Source organism: Podarcis raffonei, chromosome 9, assembly GCF_027172205.1.
Source record: "Podarcis raffonei isolate rPodRaf1 chromosome 9, rPodRaf1.pri, whole genome shotgun sequence".
NCBI lineage: Eukaryota > Metazoa > Chordata > Lepidosauria > Squamata > Lacertidae > Podarcis > Podarcis raffonei.
In genome coordinates this window covers 6917819-6935643 of record NC_070610.1, presented here as the reverse complement: position 1 = coordinate 6935643, position 17825 = coordinate 6917819, and the positions used below count along the sequence as shown (strand labels likewise).

Here is a 17825-nt window from a genome sequence, read left to right as displayed (position 1 = left end):
CAGCTTCTGTGTTACTATTGATAAACAACTGGGAACTCGGAAGCTTTTGCTTATCTGCTGTGAATCATCCTGTTTCTGCTCAAACCTTTTTAAAGGGGATAAAGGTAAAGGGACCCCTAACCATTAGGCTCAGTCGTGGCCAACTCTGGGGTTGCGGTGCTCATCTCGCTTTACTGGCCGAGGGAGCCGGCATACAGCTTCCGGGTCATGTGGCCAGCGTGACTAAGCCGCTTCTGGTGAACTAGAGCAGCGCACGGAAACACCATTTACCTTCCCGTTGGAGCGGTACCTATTTATCTACTTGCACTTTGACGTGCTTTCGAACTGCTAGGTTGGCAGGAGCAGGGACTGAGCAACGGGAGCTCACCCCGTCGTGGGGATTCGAACCGCCGACCTTCTGATTCGCAAGTCCTAGGCTCTGGAATCAATGAGCAGGGTGGGGCACAAGAACTTAGGACTTTTTCTTGACAATTGTCTCGTCATAACACCACACCCTACAACACCATCATTTCTAGAAAAAAAATCTTTATTTGCACCAAAAAGCACCGTAAGAATATAATCAAAGGAGAGATAGAAATATAATCACCAAGAATATAATAACCAAGGGTAGAAAGTATTTGACTGAGTAACTGTTAAAATGCACGTCTCTTTCAAATCTAGGAGGTAATGTAGCAGTGGATCAAATCCGACTCCTTGCTGAACAGAACTACCTCTAGATATCTTACTGATCAGCTGAAGTCTTGGCCTGAATTATCCAGGTAGCTCTTGAGCCCCGGAGAAGATTCCTGTCGGAAATAAGGCAGAGAAGGAAATACTGCAACTGTTTCAGCAGCTGAGCTCTGCTCTTGTGCTCCTGATCCAAAGGCCAATCTAGACATGATGTTAAATGTGTCTGTCAGTGGTGCTGTTTTTAATGCAAATAGTATGAAGGTGTCATTTGCTCTGGGGGAAACTGGAACGGCTTAAACTTCATTCCCGCTGCAGTCCCCTGCTGGTTGCATTCAACAACCTGCACCTTAAATGCACAGGTGTATACTGGGCCCTCACCCTGTTCAGAAGCTAGAACCTCTGACATCTCTTTTCAGGAAGCAACAGGGCAAAACTCATTTCACCTAAATTGCAGCGCCCAGAGTCCAGGTCTTGGAGGAGCTGGAGGTAATGCCATCAGCTTGTGGATTCTTCTTGCGGATTATACAACAGTGCAATTATACCCAAAACCAAGCGAAAACTATCTGCTGATGAGTTGCGCTAGGTTTCCCCTGCCAGAAGCCCCTGCAACAGCTCCCAGATTGGAGGAGGCTAAGCTATGTCATTCCTCTGTTGTGAATATACAGCTGAACCTGAACTTACCACGCCTCTTCTCACGGTCATTCCAAGTCGCGACCGCTGCAAACCCGGAAGTAACCGGCGGGTTTGCCGCCATTTGCGCATGCGCAGGAGTAGCAATCGCCGTTTGTGCATGCGCAGAAGCGGGCAATCGCTGCCTGCGCACAACGGCGCCTCTCCCAGCGACCTGTTTTGAACTCCGGACGGACCTCCGGAATGGATTATGGTCGCAAATAGAGGTTCCATTGTATCAAGAGAACCCTCTCTTTAACGCAGGCCTCGACACCCAGAGCAGAAAGATCTCCTCCAGCGGTGGCATATGCAAAGCCTACTCGCTGTTTGGAATCGGGGCTGAGACCGTGGCCTGAATCTACAGCGACATTTCCAGAAAGCAAATCAGTGTATAAAAGGCCTCATAGTAGTTGCTCTGCTATATGTTCCTAGCAGGACTTCAAAAAGCACATAAGTGACAAAGCAGACAATTCCCACAGTGTTGCCTGTTGCCAGGCCAGGATCCAGAAACCAACATAAGGCAGCTATGTGAGCATCGTCCAGGAGTTTATACCCCCTTTTGCCTCAGCAGCACATGGCTCAGAAGGGGAGAAGGCTGTTCTGCATCAGGAATGTTACTGTGCCTTCACCTGCCTGGGTCTTGTGGAAACAGCAGCAGTACCTGAAAAGGAATAGCAGTTAGTTAGATGGCTTGCAGGCCAGACATGTGGGCATTTAGGGAGTGGGAACCAGCAGTCCCATACAAACTTAGGAACCCCCCTGTTGGATCAGGCAAATGGCCCACCTAGTCCAGCATCCTGGACTCACAGTGGCTAACCAGAAGCCCCAATGAGAAACCCACAAGTAGAGCACAAGAGCCCTTCTTGTGGTTTCCAGCAACTGGTATTCAGAAGCATTGCTGCGTCTGGCCATGGAGGCAGAGCAGAGCCATCAGGCACAAATTCTCCTCTATGAATTTGTCCAATCCTCTTTTAAAGCCGCCATCTAGGTCGGTGCCCATCACTGCCTCCTGTGGGAGTGAGTTCCATAGTTCCAACTCTGCGCTGCCCAGTTCCCATCACGCATTGCAAATGGTCAGGAATGATGGCCGCTGGCATCCAGTAAGGTCTAGGCCAGTAGTTACCAAACCTTTGGGGGCCACACCCTGCCCCACCAGTTCCATAGAACCATCCCAGTGCTGCACCCCACCCTATCAAAAGCATTATTCAGAAGAGTGGTTTGCCCAACCTACTAAGGAAGATGTTAACACAGTACAATTCAGCTTAGTAACAATTAGTTGCACAAAAATCCAATATAAATTATTTAATTCAGCAAAATTGATGAATTTGATCCAGTGACAGCAGCTTTTCAAAATCCAATAATCATTTTCACCTTCCGTGCCCCCCTTCCACCTCTTTCGTCTTAGTGCCCCCCACGGATTGTAGGAGTGCAAATATCCAGAGTGCAGTGATCAGATGGGATTACTATGAGGAATTATAACATATGCATCAAGCCATTGTGTCCGTGATGAATGCATTGCGTTGACTGGGTTTAATTCATTGACAATAATTTCTGATCACATCCCACATGCCTCTGCATCTGTCTTATTTCTCTGCCTGACAGGCACGTATCAGCATTCTTCATCAGGTATCCTGAGCCATAAAAGATAGTAGGTAGCTTCTCTGATGTAGCTCTTGTTAGGTTTGTTAATCTTAGGGCCAGGAAGAGAGTTCACAAGGAGTTGGTAAATACTGTTTACTGCTGTTTATTATCTCCGGGTTTCCTAAAAGCATTACTTCCTATTTTATTTACTGTGGACTACTATGCATGCTCAAGTAGGAAATACGTTTCTTTGTAGTTAAAAGAATTTCTTCTGATCTAACTTTGTCCCACGTGGGGTTTTTTGAAATGCTCAGAGGAAATCTGATTGGTTCTTACGAACACTGTAAAAAGTTCTTTTGTGAATAAAACGACCTGGGCCAGGGGTTGAAGAGACAGATTATTATACGCACCCCTCCCAGAGTCTTGCGGGTCAAGTCTCTGTGTGTTATTAATCAGAGTCCAATCCTTCCTTTGCTTTGGGACAGCCACAACAGATGGTACCCCCCCCCCCACTTTCGTAACCACAGATCTATGCCGCAGGTTCCTCATCCCTGCAGTGGTTGAGTCTCTTTGCTCTACAAAGCCACCTAAGGAACTCTGAAGCCAGATCACATCTCTTCTTACCCCTGGTTTTCCGGGTTGATGTTCGCCTCTTCTGGGATTCAGCCACAGAATCTGGTACTGGAGATTGCTGCAAGGCAGAACCCTTTCTCCGAGTTCTGGTGTTTGGTACCTTGGCTTCCTTAACCATAGTGTGGTCCTCTGTTTGGGGGGCAATTCTGTTCCCTTTCTTCCTTCCAGACTTCCTTGTTCCCACAACATCTTTCTGAGGAATACTGGCCACAGTCTCCTGTTTTGTGACCTAGGAGAGACAAAACAGAGCTGGATTTCACCTCCGCAATTCAAGTGTGCACCTGTGAGATAGAATAATGGAATTGTAGAGGCTGAAGGTCTCAAACCCCACAATGCAGGAATCACAGAGACAGAGATAAACAAAGAACGATGGGGGGAACTCATTCTTTGAATTCCTCCCTTGCTTCCCTATGGAATGTGAGGGCAGGCAAAGGCACGATAAAAAATGAGGTTGGGAGAAACTGGATTAATAACATGAAATTTAACATCAAACTGGAACTGCATGTGTGAAAAGAATGGAATAGAGAGAGAAAGAGGGGGAAGTTTCACCCTTTGAAAGGACTATGTTGGAATACAGAACGAAACCACCCCCGCGCTCAGCTATTTTCAAAGGAATGCAAACTAAACTGCGACAATTTGGAATGTAATCTAACTGGAAAGATAATGGACTATATTTTTTTCAGCTGAAAGGAGGAAAGGAGTCTGACAGCTGCAAGGTCAGAGGTTTTCCTATTAATCATTTACAGTTTGGAATCAGAACGCTCTTCCTAGGCTGAAAAAATATGGCGAGGACAGTTTATTTGTTAGAACAGAGGGGTCTCCAACAAGCTCTTGAATCACAGGACAAAGTGACACAGAGGCTTTTGGAAAACTGTGAGACAACTGCTTCCCCCGAGTCATGATGGGAAATATCAACAGTTGGAAGACTGAAGGGCACAACATTATATATGGTTAGGACAATATCATGGGAAAATTACTACATGCAGGAAAGAACAACAATTACAGCCTGAGTACCTCACTTGAAACTTCATGTTACTTAATATATTAACACCAATTGAAACCAAAAGACTGTAGTTGTTGTATAAGGGATTACTATCTTGAAGGGAATGTAACTGAAATTATTAAGATTTTGGAACGCAGAAAATTTTAAAGAAAGCAAAGAAGAACCCATAAAAACTAGCATGTGAGGAAGTCACTTTAACTGAATCATATAATTCAGTATATAAATAATTGGTTTTAATAATTGTTTTAATTGGATAAATTTGGCATTGTTATAATGAGGCTGTTATTGGAACGATATTGGAAAATCAATTTTAAAATTCTATTTTTTTAAAAAAGAGCTGCCGTACCTTGGAGCTTGAGGTATCAGGATCAGGTTTTACTTTCAACTGTCTCTTGCGTGGTTTTCCTCCTGCAAAACAAAACAAAAGGTCCAGTCCCAGTTTTGCCAGCTTTATCTTAAAATGTCTCTGTTGCGTCCAAAATCATAGACGAGAAGAGGAAGCTGCCTCATTTGCCAACTGGTGTCTTAAGCACAGAGATGAGTCTATGCATATCTGATCCTTCTAGAGAGACCTGGGATTGAACCTGTGACCTTCTGCATTCAAATTAAGGACTCTGCAACTCAGCTATGGTTCTTCCAAAGATCCTCAGTGGGAAGATATTTAGCTCTCCCAGAAGCAGAACGCCTCTGCAAATGTAGTAAACAGGAACCTGATACTTTGGAGCATATTTTATTTTCTTGCGATTTTGGCATTTATGCCAGAAGACAATTATTAGAGGCCTTCCAACTTAACAGGCTCAATTCTATGCCACCAATGGTTCAGGACCTGCTCTCGGACAGGAATGATCAAATTACTTTAATATTGGCTGAATTTTTGAGTGCTGTCCATGTAGAAAGACTGGGCCATTATAAAGAGATTTAGTGGTTCTTAATAGATCGGTGATGTGGTAGTATTATATTGTATTATTTATGCAAATTGATTTTCTCTGGAGTTAAAGATCTGACTGGGACAAACCCTGTTATGCTGAATTCGTATTTTGCACAATTTGTATACGGTGTTTGTTTGATAATGTGTGGTTTGCTATGCCTAATAAAGGATTGACCTTTTAAAGATCCTCAGTGCAGTTTGGGGTTTGTAGTCAACTAAGTAAAGAATAGACCCATAAAAACTTAACAGCCCTATGTTAGTCATGCCTGTGTTACACCAGAGGTGGTGTAGTTGGTTAGAGTGTCACACTAGGGCTTGGGAGACCAGAGTTCGAATCCACCACTTTGTCATGAAACTCACTGGATGATCGTTGGGCCAGTCATTCACTTCCAGCCTAAGCTACTTCACATGGTTGTAGGGATTTAGATTGAGGTGGGGGGAGCCATGTAAGTCACCTTGAGCTGCACGGAGAAGGTGGCATATCAATACAACAAATATTAACAGCAAAGCACCTACTCTGAGTAGCCCCTCCACAACCTACCACCTTTTGCCTTTGAGCAACCAACCTACATCTCCCAATCAAGCACTGTAGAAGTTGGCCTTGTTTTGGAGGCATATCAGGGTATATTAAGATGAAAGACGTCCTCAAGGAAGAGCAAGGAGTCTCCCTGTTTAAAAGCCTAAATCTTTATGTAACAAGCCCTGTGAGAGGCAGGATCAAAAACTTTTTGCTCCCTTCGCAACCCAATGTATTGGTATCCAGGAGAAATCACTGACAGGCAATCCCAGGAGCCCCCGATACTCACCTTTTGGGGCCATCGGTCCAGGATTGCCCTGCAAGGAAAGAAGAGGGCCCAGAATGCAATCAGTACAAAAAACAAAAACATCATCTTGAGTTTTGGTGCTGGGAACGTTAGACACAAACAACTAAGTAAAGGTAAAGGGACCCCTGACCATTAGGTCCAGTCGTGACTGACTCTGGGGGTTGCGGCGCTCATCTCGCTTTATTGGCCGAGGGAGCCGGCGTACAGCTTCTGGGTCATGTGGCCAGCAGGACTAAGCCGCTTCTGGCAAACCAGAGCAGCACACAGAAACGCCGTTTACCTTCCCGCCGGAGCGGTACCAATTTATCTACTTGCACTTTTGTGCTTTTGAACTGCTAGGTTGGCAGGAGCAGGGACCGAGCAATGGGAGCTCACCCCGTCGCGGGGATTTGAACCGCCAACCTTCTGATCGGCAAGTCCTAGGCTCTGTGGTTTAACCTACAGGTTATTTCACGCTGTCATCCAGATGCCAAGATTTACAGACCATGACATTTTGAAATGTTCACAAAGGGCACTTGTGCTCCAACCTTGTAGGAAGAGGGGCCAGCACACTGCAGCACCCCACCCCCAGGAAAGCGACTGGTGTCCTTCCCTCAGGCTACCTGGAACCAGATGGTCCTGCCATTGGCATCGCGCAGGGTCTGCATGCCTGGGACGAAATAGCACTGAGTCCACTCCAGGAACATGGTGTAATCAGACGTCCTAACGGGATCATAACCTTTGCCACCTATTGGGAAGAAGGCAAGGAGAAATGTGAATGCAGAACTGTGTTCCCACGCTATCAAGCTGTACATGGTAACCCCGTACAGTGGTACCTTGATTTAAGACCGTAATCCGTTCCGGAAGCCCGGTCTTTAAACAAAGCGGACTTAAAACAAGGTGTGCTTTCTCATAGAAAGTAATTGAAAATGGATTGATCCGTTCTAGACAATGAAAAACACCCCATTAAACAGCACTTTAACACAAATTTTACTGTCTAGCGAGACCATTGATCCATAAAATGAAGGCAATAATCAATGTTACTGTACTATAAAATAAATAAGACAGTATTGTAGATGGAAAAAAAATATATATTTTCCCCTTATGTACACTGATGATAGTCATTGTTTGGATGGGGGGGGGGGCCTTTTATCCATTTCTGCAGTCACACAACCAGTAGCTGAACTGGGTTCCACACAGTCACAAAAACGAAGTCACAAGCCACAGTCACTGGTCAGTCCCATAAAACGAAGTCACAGTCAAAAAACCGAAAAAGCCACACAAACCAAAACGCAAAAGAATAGCAAAAACAAAACCTCCAAATATCACCTCTGTGTTGCACCCAGAGCACTCATTTCTGGGTTGCAATTGGACTTAGTCCAAAATGGACTTATAATAGACTGGACTTTAGTCAAGGTACCACTGTACCTATTTACTTGGGAGGAGAAGCAACAAGTTGAAGGGTAGCAAGGTTTGCCTCCACCCCTCCTCGAATTTCACTCCAACCCTGCAAATCCACTTAGATGCTTTTAAAAAAAATCAAGCAGCATGTATAAATTTTATGAAATAAAAATCCATCCACCCCCCTCAAACCTACACACTTTTGCAGCTCTTGAATGATACACAGAATATGGGGGGTGGGAATCATTTTGGGTTGTCCTCAACCTGGTCCTTACCCAGATTCACAACCTCCATGGGCACCAGGTGACAGAGCTCCAGCAGGTCGGGGTTCTCCTGTTTCGGCTTCACCTTTTTCCTAGAGGTTAGTCCAGATGACTGCAAGGGGAAGGCCAGCAGTTAAGGGAGGCCGAGCAAAAGAGGACCCAACTCAGGTGCTTCCCATACAGCCAAAGACTAATGTGCTAAAAATAAAACTCAGTGGGAGTGCTGGGAAGCAGGGCTCCCTCCATTGGCGCCATCAGGCTTCCTCTCCCCTCAGCTCTCCCCTGGAGCTAGGCATCCCACTCGGCGGCCTCAGCCGGGCAGACAGGAAGCAGAAGGCTCATGTCATCAGCTCTGCTGGAGGCCCAGCTCCGTCGGGCACCTCCTGTCCCTGAACTGTGCCAGTTGCTCATGAGACAAAATTACAGTGGTACCTCTGGTTGCGAACGGGATCCGTTCCAGAGGCCCATTTGCAACATGAAAAAAACCGCAACCTAAAGCGCTGTATCTGCGCATGCGTGAGCGGCGAAACCCGGAAGTAACCCTTTCCGGTACTCCCGGGTCACCGTGGGACATAACCTGAAAGAACGTAACCTGAAGCAAACGTAACATGAGGCATACTGTTTAGAAATTGGTGCCTGAGTTTGGGTTTTGATTTTCCTCTTCCCTCCCTGTTCCTTTTCCCTTGTGTGTGTGTTTTAGATTGTAAGCTGCTCTGGGAGCCTTTTTGACTGAGGAGCCTGGCACAAGTGGCTCTAAATAAATAAATAAGAAGCTATTCTTGTGAGTAAGCTGAATGCGTGAGTGAGGCTACACCAAGTAGAAGAAGAAGAGGAGTTTGGATTTGATATCCCGCTTTATCACTACCCGAAGGAGTCTCAAAGCGGCTAACATTCTCCTTTCCCTTCCTCCCCCACAACACACACTCTCTGAGGTGAGGGGGGCTGAGAGACTTCAGAGAAATGTGACTGGCCCAAGGTCACCCAGCAGCTGCATGTGGAGGAGCGGGGAATCGAACCCGGTTCACCAGATTACGAGTCCACTGCTCTTAACCACTACACCACACTGGCTCTCTGTGACTCTCAAAGTAGCTTTGCCCCACACAGCGCATGCCAGATAGTTTTGCCCCCTCATGTCCATGCAAACATCTGCAGAGATGCAGCAAAGGTTTCCATAATGTTTTGAGGCTTGCATGATCACAATTCCAGCTGATATCACTATGAATATAAAGGTTTTCTCCCTGCAAGCATGCACACTGAAGAGGGGCGTGGGAACATACGCACAGCCTGCTAGATCAGGCCAATGGCTGATATAGTCCAGCATCCTGTTCTTACTGCGGCCAAATAGATGCCTCTGGCAAACCCGCAAGTAGAACCAAGCAGAACCTGAACACAAGGGCCCTCTCCCCGCACTCCTGTGGCTTCCAGCCACTGGTATCCAGAATTAACAGTAGCCTTCAACAGCTCTCTCTTTATCTCATCCTCTTTCAAAGCCATCTAGGAGACAGTTCCATAATTTAACTATGCACCATGTGAAAAAGTACTTTATATTAACTGTCCCAAATCAGTTTCGTTGGATGTCCATGAATTCTAGCGTTACAAGAAAGGGAGAAAAATGTTTCTCTGCTCATTACATTCATTCTGGACTCACAGCTGTCCATGGAAGCACAGGTCAATTCTGTGTCCAGGGCAGCTGTCTACCAGCTCCACCTGGTATGCAGGCTGAGACCCTCCCTGCCCACAGACTGCCTCACCAGAGTGGTGCATGCTCTGGTTGTCCCTCACTTGGACTACTGCAATGCACTCTATGTGGGGCTACCTTTGAAGGTGACTCGGAAACTACAACTAATCCAGAATGCAGAAGCTAGACTGGTGACTGGGAGCGGCTGCCGAGACCACATAACACTGGTCTTGAAAGACCTACACTGGCTCCCAGTACGTTTCTGAGCACAATTCAAAGTGTTGGTGCTGACCTTTAAAGCCCTAAATGGCCTCGGTCCAGTATACCTGAAGGAGCGTCTCCACCCCCATCATTCTGCCCGGACACTGAGGTCCAGTGCCAAGGGCCTTCTGGCGGTTCCCTCGCTACGAGAAGCCAAGTTACAGGGAACCAGGCAGAGGGCCTTCTCGGTAGTGGCTCCCGCCCTGTGGAACGCCCTCCCACCAAATGTCAAAGAGAAAAATAACTACCAAACTTTTAGAAGACATCTGAAGGCAGCCCTGTTTAGGGAAGCTTTTAATGTTTAATAGGTTATTGTATTTTAGTGTTCTGTTGGAAGCCGCCCAGAGTGGCTGGGGAAACCCAGCCAGATGGGCAGGGTATAAATAATAAATTATTATTATTATTATTATTATTATTATTATTATTATTATTATTATTATTTTCTCCATGCTGTGCTTAATTTTATAAATGTCTTATCTTGTTGCCTCTTTCTTGCCTTTTCTCTAAACTAAAAAGTCCCGAACATTGCGACCTTCCTTCGTAGGAGAGACACTCCACCCCCCCGATCATTTTGGCCCCCCTTTTCTGAATCTTACCCAATTCTACAACATTCTTTTGGAGGTGCGACTCCCAAACTCCCCAGCCATTGGCTGAGGCAGCTGGAACCGATGGCAGCTGTGGTCCAGCGACACCCAAAGACCTAAAGCGGAAGGACAGTGACCTGTTCCACATGATGGGATGAGAAAGGCTGAGTAACAGAGCAAGAAAACTCCCTCCTTGCTAATAGGAAGCCTGGAGTCAGGAAGCAGGGTGCTGACTGGACCTGTGGTCTGATCCAGTGGGATCCTCCTCACGTCCTCTCACCTGTTCCTGGGGCTTCAGGTCCTCCAGAACAGTCCGTGCCTTCTCAAAGGGAGGGATTTTCAACCTGCAAGAGGCCACAGAAATTGTTTCAAATGACTGCCAAAGAATTGGAACGGTGAAATTTCAGTGACACTGTGCAAATGTCATGAAATTTTATTTTTAAAAACCCTCAAAAACAGTTTACAAGAAAAATACAACAATGAAGTTACTAATAAGAATTAACAACAATTTAAGACTTGCGAAAAGTCTTAATAAACTAAAAACAGGTTAAATTTTGCATTATATGCTACCTACCTGAGCACAACCCACCCAAGACAGCTCACGATATCAAACACAACGTAATTAACAACCGTTAAAGTAAGCCCCGGACGCGGGTGGCGCTGTGGGTAAAACCTCAGTGCCTAGGACTTGCTGATCGTAAGGTCGGCGGTTCGAATCCCCGCGGCGGGGTGAGCTCCCGTCTTTCGGTCCCAGCTCCTGCCCACCTAGCAGTTTGAAAGCACCCCTAAGTGCAAGTAGATAAATAGGTATCGCTTTATAGTGGGAAGGTAAACGGCGTTTCCGTGTGCTGCGCTGATACTGGCTCGCCAGCTGCAGCTTCGTCACGCTGGCCACGTGACCTGGAAGTGTCTTCGGACGGCGCCAGCTCCCGGCCTCTTGAGCGAGATGAGCGCGCAACCCTAGAGTCGGTCACGACTGGCCCGTACGGGCAGGGGTACCTTTACCTTTTTAAAGTAAGCCCCAATTGCAGCAATTTTTCAAGAAAGCACTTTTCAAAAGGTTAGTGAAAAACATGACAGGACAGCAATGTCAGAACTCAAAAACTCTCCCTTTGAGGACAGCTCCTGAAAAGGCCTTGATGGTTGAAGAATATCTGCTTCAATTTTGCAGCACAGAGGTCGTGTGCAGCTTCACGGGGAGGGAGTTGCACAAGGAGAAGAACACCACAGAAGAGGAGTCATCGCTTGTGCCACGATTACAGAGGTTTCCAGGACCAGAGCGACCTGGGCAGGAATGTTGTCACCCTGGCAGACTCTGCTCTCCGGGCACAAGCGAGAGTCAGACACCTGCTCACCTGTAGAGAATCTCAGCCCGAAGGTAATTGCCAACACCGTTGAAAAACTTCTGGTTTAGCAGAGCCTCACAGATGGGCTTGTCAAAAGCCTTGTCCAAGAGGTTCCTCAGCACGTTTTCCCTGCAACAGAGGAGGGCTTGTTAAAAGGGCCGCTTAGCAAAAGTCTTTTTTATCCGAAGGGCCACAGTCACTCATCACAACCTACCGGGGGGGGGGGGGGGGCGGGCAAAGGCAAAAGTGGCCTGGCAAGCAAGATGCATTATCCCAGTTCAAGGGCACATTCCAGCCGGGCCAAAGGTCTCAAAGAGGTTGCTGAGAAGGGAAGCCTAGCGAGAGGGTCATGATTTGACAAGAGTCCCAAGGGCCAGGTGAAGAGGGGGCTGCATTTGGTGTGAGGCTCCCCAAGCCCTGGGCTTAACAGGAGTCTAAAGCTTTGCACAAACACATGCTGGAAACGAAATGGCAGTGTGACATAGTGGTTAGAGTGTTGGAGAGCAGGGTTCAAATCCTCACTCAGCTATGAAGCTTACTGGGTGACCCTGAGCCAGAATAACAGCTATGGGGACAGCAGCAGTATGAAGTAAAACCGGTTTTCCACATAGGCAAAGCGCCTTCACAGCGAGGCCTAAGGGCTAAATTAGAGCCATGCATTTCCCAGCCAATCACCAGTCAGAGCCTGCTGTTTCCCACACCAATCAAAACGAATCTATCAGATCCAGGCCCCACCTAGAAATATGGAGATCTTTATATACAAATATAATTCTATTACTATTTCATTGGGTTTTGTTTTTTTTATAACTACGGGTTTGTTTCCGCCCCCCCCCCCCAATGTTTTCAGCTGCTCCTATTTTATCTGTAAGCCGCCTCGAGTTCCTGTTGGGGAAAAGGTGGGGTATAAATAAATAAAGTTAGAACAAGGACATCTCCCATTTTTGAAGGGTCTTTTCTTTTCCCAAAATGTCAGGAGGAAGCCAGTTGCTTTCATGAATGAATGAGGGGGGCAGGCGATAATTCTACCACTGAACCACCAATAATTTTCTTAAGTCAATTAAAATAAATAAATAAATAAATAAAAATGAATGAGGGTGGATGTGATGAAAGGGGCAGCAGAGGAGGTGGGAAATTCACCCAAATTGAGGGGCCAAAACAACTTTACCAGCCCCAGATATTATGCCACTTGGAGGGGGGGAGCAGGGGACACTATTTGCTGCTCAGCCTCAGGCGGCAAAGTGCCTTGGGCCAGCCGGTATAGGAGATCCTCACCTGAACTTCTCATACTCCAGCATCACACAGGGCCCTCGGTCCACCTGCCAGGAACCGCTCACCTCCCATCGGCCAAATCGGCGGAAGTCCACAAAGCAGAGGGCACGGGGCGGGCTTCCTCGGGTGTAGAAGCGCAGGTGCGCATGCTTTGGCATCTCGGACACGGGGACAAATTTGAAGTTGCCAGACATACCAAAACGGAAGATGATATCCATTGGCTCTTGAGCTGCCTGCTTCCCTCGGGCTGCAGAGACCCGCCTTTTGGATGGAGCCGGGCCCTCCTGTTTGAGCGGCGTGAGAGTGAGCTTCAACTCCTTGCCCCTCGACACGGCCGAGATCAGGTACCTGTCGCTCTCAAAGGGCACCTCCGGGTTCTTGCTCACTTCCGACTTCTCCACTTTACCCGAGAAAACGAGACCCCCGCACTCCTCATTGATGTACCGGCTGTTTAGGAACAATTCTGGACCTTCCGGCATCCTAAAGATGTGGAGGAGCTGAGATAGGAGACACGGCTGAAGGAGAAAGAGGGAAAAGATGAGTTTTAAAAATGTTTCTTAAAGAGAAGGGTAGAGAGCCTCGCACCTGGGGTCCCAATGCAGCCCTCCAGGGGTTGCGGCACTCATCTCGCTTTACAGTGGTACCTCAGGTTAAGAACTTAATTCGTTCCAGAGGTCCGTTCTTAACCTGAAACTGTTCTTAACCTGAAGCACCACTTTAGCTAATGGGGCCTCCCGCTGCTGCTACACAATTTCTGTTCTCATCCTGAAGCAAAGTTCTTAACCTGAGGTACTATTTCTGGGTTAGCGGAGCCTGTAACCTGAAGCGTCTGTAACCCGAGGTACCACTGTATGGCCCACAGGACTCTTCCCAGGCCACAGTTCTCACTGGCCCCACTCTGCACCCTCCAGGAGTGCTTTTACCTGGCTGAAATGTGTCCTTCAATTCTCCCGCTTGCCTAGAACGTGTAGAGACTTGCCCTACTGCACCAAAGTAAAAGGAAAGCTGTTGCTCCGCCCACTTCTGCCTCTGGCCCCGCCCATCACTGGCATGCACCCCCCCCAAAAAAGGCTGAGAAGGGAATGTGGCCCCCACAGGCCCAGACAGAGGGGGCGGGGGCCACATGGGCCACTTGATTCCAAAGGGGGCCTCGGTCAGCATATTTATCTATATTTTCCATGTTGTCTTTATATGCAGATACGGTTCAAGCCTTGAAATAAAATTATTTGTTGGCATAACTTTTGTGAAAATTATTTATATACTTACTTATTTATAAGACTTACCCCCAGGGTAAAAAAAAGGGGGGGACATTATCTACCTGCCTGGCTCTGCAAGGCCCTGGGCTGGAAAAGGTTCCCTGGCGCTGATCCGAAAGGGTGCGATTCCCAGGTGGGAGAAGAATAACGAACATCCATTAAAATGTGCAGTTATAAAACAGAGAAAAGTAAACAAATGCAAACAGGAAGTCAGAGATTAAAGTCGCAGAAGGGAAGCAACAATAAAGCATTAAAGGACTGAAATCAGAGGTTGGAAATGGAGGTGTAGCAGAGATGACAGGTGATAAAGGGGGGTCTGGGAAGAGGCCACTCAGCCATCAATCTCACCTGGGGCCGCTGGCTGCCTCCCTGTCTGGGCATCAAGCAAAGAGGGAGGAAACCAAACACAGCACATGGAGCTCCTCGGAGAGAAAAGCGGGATAGAATCGCAGTAAATAAATAAAATTAACTGAGGAAATGGCCAGCATAGAAATGCAGTATAGAAGTCTGGAGGGGTTCTGGGGGAAAAAGAGACACCTCTTTCCACTTACGGTGATGCGTTGCCAAAGTCTGGGAGGACACTGGAGAATTCTGTGCTGTTTGCTGCTTTTTAAAAAAATATTCTGTACCACCAACAGGGACGCCCAGGTCTCCCTCTCCACGGGACACGGCGTCTATTTGGGGTCTATTTGGGCTTTCCTTGAGTCCTCTGCCGTTGCCAACCTTCAATAAAATCTTAAAAATAAAGCTATAACGCGTGCTAGGCGGAAGGACAGGAGATGGCGGCGCCGGAGATGGCTTCCAGGAGGAGCGAAGGGAAAGGCGCTCTGCGTATGCCCAGAGGCTCCCTTCGCGGCTTCTCCTTGAACCGCCCGAACAGCTGGTTGCGTAACCGCAGCGCCGAGCGGTTCCACTGGCGCAGCGCCCGCGCGCTTTTAGCCGCCTCTCCCTTTCCCTCCGAGGGCGCAGCTGCCTGGATGGAGCCCGGCTCTGACCCACGAGGGAATCCGCGCAAGAAGCGCCCCTCGGCGGGCGGAGAGGCGCGTGGCTCGTCGCGCGGAGGCTGCGCTTGCAAGTCTCGGAGGGGAGGGCGCGCGCGCTTCCACGCCCACGCAGGGGTGGATCCCTGCCAGGACAGAATCCGATTAGAGCTGGGGCGCGCCCGGCTCTGATCTCGAACTTGGGTGCCCCCGGGTGGTGTTGGACTACGCCACCCATCATCCCTGGCACTGGTCCTGGTAGCTAGGGATGATGGGAGTTGTAGTCCAGCAACACCTGGGGTAAGCTATGGTTTTCCCTGTCGTGATGTATGGAAAAACAAAAAAAAATTTTCCTTCCAGTAGCACCTTAAAGACCAACTAAGTTAGTTCTTGGTATGAGCTTTCGTGTGCATGCACACTTCTTCAGATACTTCTTCAGATAGTGTATCTGAAGAAGTGTGCATGCACACGAAAGCTCATACCAAGAACTAACTTAGTTGGTCTTTAAGGTGCTACTGGAAGGAAAAAAATTTTTTGTTTTGACTATGGCAGACCAACACGGCTACCTTTCTGTAACTGGAACTATGTGATGTATGGAAGTGAGAGCTGGACCATAAAGAAGGCTGATCGCCGAAGAATGGATGCTTTTGAATTCTGGTGCTGGAGGAGACTCTTGAGAGTCCCATGGACTGCAAGAAGATCAAACCTCTCCATTCTGAAGGAAATCAGCCCTGAGTGCTCACTGGAAGGACAGATCCTGAAGCTGAGGCTCCAAGACTTTGGCCACCTCATGAGAAGAGAAGACTCCCTGGAGAAGACCCTGATGTTGGGAAAGATGGAGGGCGCAAGGAGAAGGGGACGGCAGAGGACGAGATGGTGGGACAGTGTTCTCGAAGCTACCAGCATGAGATTGACCAAACTCCGGGAGGCAGTGGAAGACAGGAGTGCCTGGCGTGCTCTGGTCCATGGGGTCACGAAGAGTCGGACAGGACTAAACGACTAAACAACAACACCTGGGGGGTACCCAAGTTCGAGGAAAGCTGGAGAAACTTCTTCATCCTGCAGAATCTATGGAACTCACTGCCACTGGAGTGGTGGCATGAAGGGATTAGACAAGGTCACGAAGGAGGCAGCTAGGGAGTGCTACTAGCCAAGAGGGCAACCCTCTGCTTCCCAGTACCGGTTGCTGGAAGCCACTGGAGGGGAGAGGGCTGCCCGTGTGCTCAGCTCCTGGTGGTGGGCTTCCCATCGTGGGCGCCTAGTTGGCCATGGTTAAGAAGAGCAGGCGGGGCCCGATCCAGAAGACTCTGCTTATCATGCTCTTATTCCGTCCTTTTTAAAGTACCTCGTTTATTCAGCGTTTAAGGATTGTTTAAGGATTGTTTTTTCTTTCATTTTCTTTAAAGTCAGGCAAGGGAAGGGATAAATAATGATGTGTTAGGCACCGATTCTGACTGGGTCCTTTTTCTTCTAATCCCCTGCTTGTTGGGAGATTGTTCAAGGAGGGGGAACCATGCAAAGTATTGGAAGACACAAGATCTACCCACCCGGGAAGAATGGCAGATGAAGGTGATGGACTACATGGAATTGGCGGAGATGACTGGCAGAATCCGAGACCAGGGAGAAGAGTCAGTGGAAGAAGATTGGAAGAAATTTAAAGACTATCTACAGAAATATTGCAAAATTAATGAATGTTAGAATGATGTTGGAATGAAGTTAAGTGGTCTTAGCAGCAATGTTACTAAGGTTTAGGTAAAAATGGATTGTTAATAGATGGGAACTTGAAGTAATAATATATTTAGATCAAGGATTAAGATAAGAACAAAAAGGGAAAGGATTTGCTGAATTAAATAACTGATTTGGGATGCAAAAAAGGGAGGTGTGAGGAGGTCCGGGAAATAAGTGAATGAAAGACATGATATGGAAATACTGATTTGCTTTTAATGGTTATTCTATTTTTTCTGTTTTTTGTATTTTATTTTCTCTTCTTCTATTTTTCTTTTTTCTTTTGTATTACTGTAATTTTCTTTGAAACTTTAATAAATATTATAATTTTTTTTACAAAAAAAGGAGGAGGGGGAACCAATGGCCCCTTAAAATTGTTCTGATATTTTGATCTTGCTGTAACCTGCCTTGCGGCCATATGGTGGTTAAGAAATCCCATTATTATTATTAACCATAGCTTGGTGTTGGAGCATCACCTTTGCCCACAGAAGGCCCTCGTTTCAACCAGGGGGGCTAGGAGGGACAATACAGCCAACCTCTGAAACCCTGGAAAGCCACAGCCACTCAGTGTCAATGGTACGAGGTGGACCAACCCTGACTTCGTTTAAGGCAACTTCCTTTGCTCCTGCTTGTTTCTTAATGAGAGCCAATCATCCTCATTGAGCCAAATGTGTATCATCCATGCACAAGTAGCAGGTATCTTGTTTTTGTAAACCACTTTGAGGGGTTTTTTACAATCAAGTGTAAGAAATTTGCTCTCCTCCCCAAAGCCTGGC

At 47.3% G+C, this 17825-nt stretch overlaps 1 protein-coding gene across 3 annotated transcripts; it reads right to left on the bottom strand.

The window, feature by feature from the left end:
• Positions 1–508: 508 nt before the first annotated feature.
• NEIL1 (nei like DNA glycosylase 1) lies at positions 509–15030 on the bottom strand. 3 transcript variants are annotated; one of them, XM_053402388.1, is made up of 10 exons: positions 14896–15030; positions 13092–13603; positions 11829–11948; positions 10754–10817; positions 7963–8062; positions 6910–7034; positions 6290–6317; positions 4902–4963; positions 3544–3781; positions 509–1999 (listed from the first exon to the last, which is right to left on the bottom strand). In XM_053402388.1, exons 2-10 carry the CDS (start codon positions 13565–13567, stop codon positions 1953–1955), a joined length of 1260 nt encoding a protein of 419 aa, XP_053258363.1. In that variant the 5' UTR covers positions 13568–13603; positions 14896–15030; the 3' UTR covers positions 509–1952. The 3 variants fall into 3 exon arrangements, with proteins under 3 accessions (XP_053258363.1, XP_053258360.1, XP_053258361.1); XM_053402385.1 differs by lacking the exon at positions 509–1999 and adding an exon at positions 2622–2722 and having other exon boundaries at positions 3507–3781; XM_053402386.1 differs by lacking the exons at positions 509–1999; positions 14896–15030 and adding exons at positions 2622–2722; positions 14012–14132 and having other exon boundaries at positions 3507–3781.
• Between the last annotated feature and the right edge of the window lie 2795 nt (positions 15031–17825).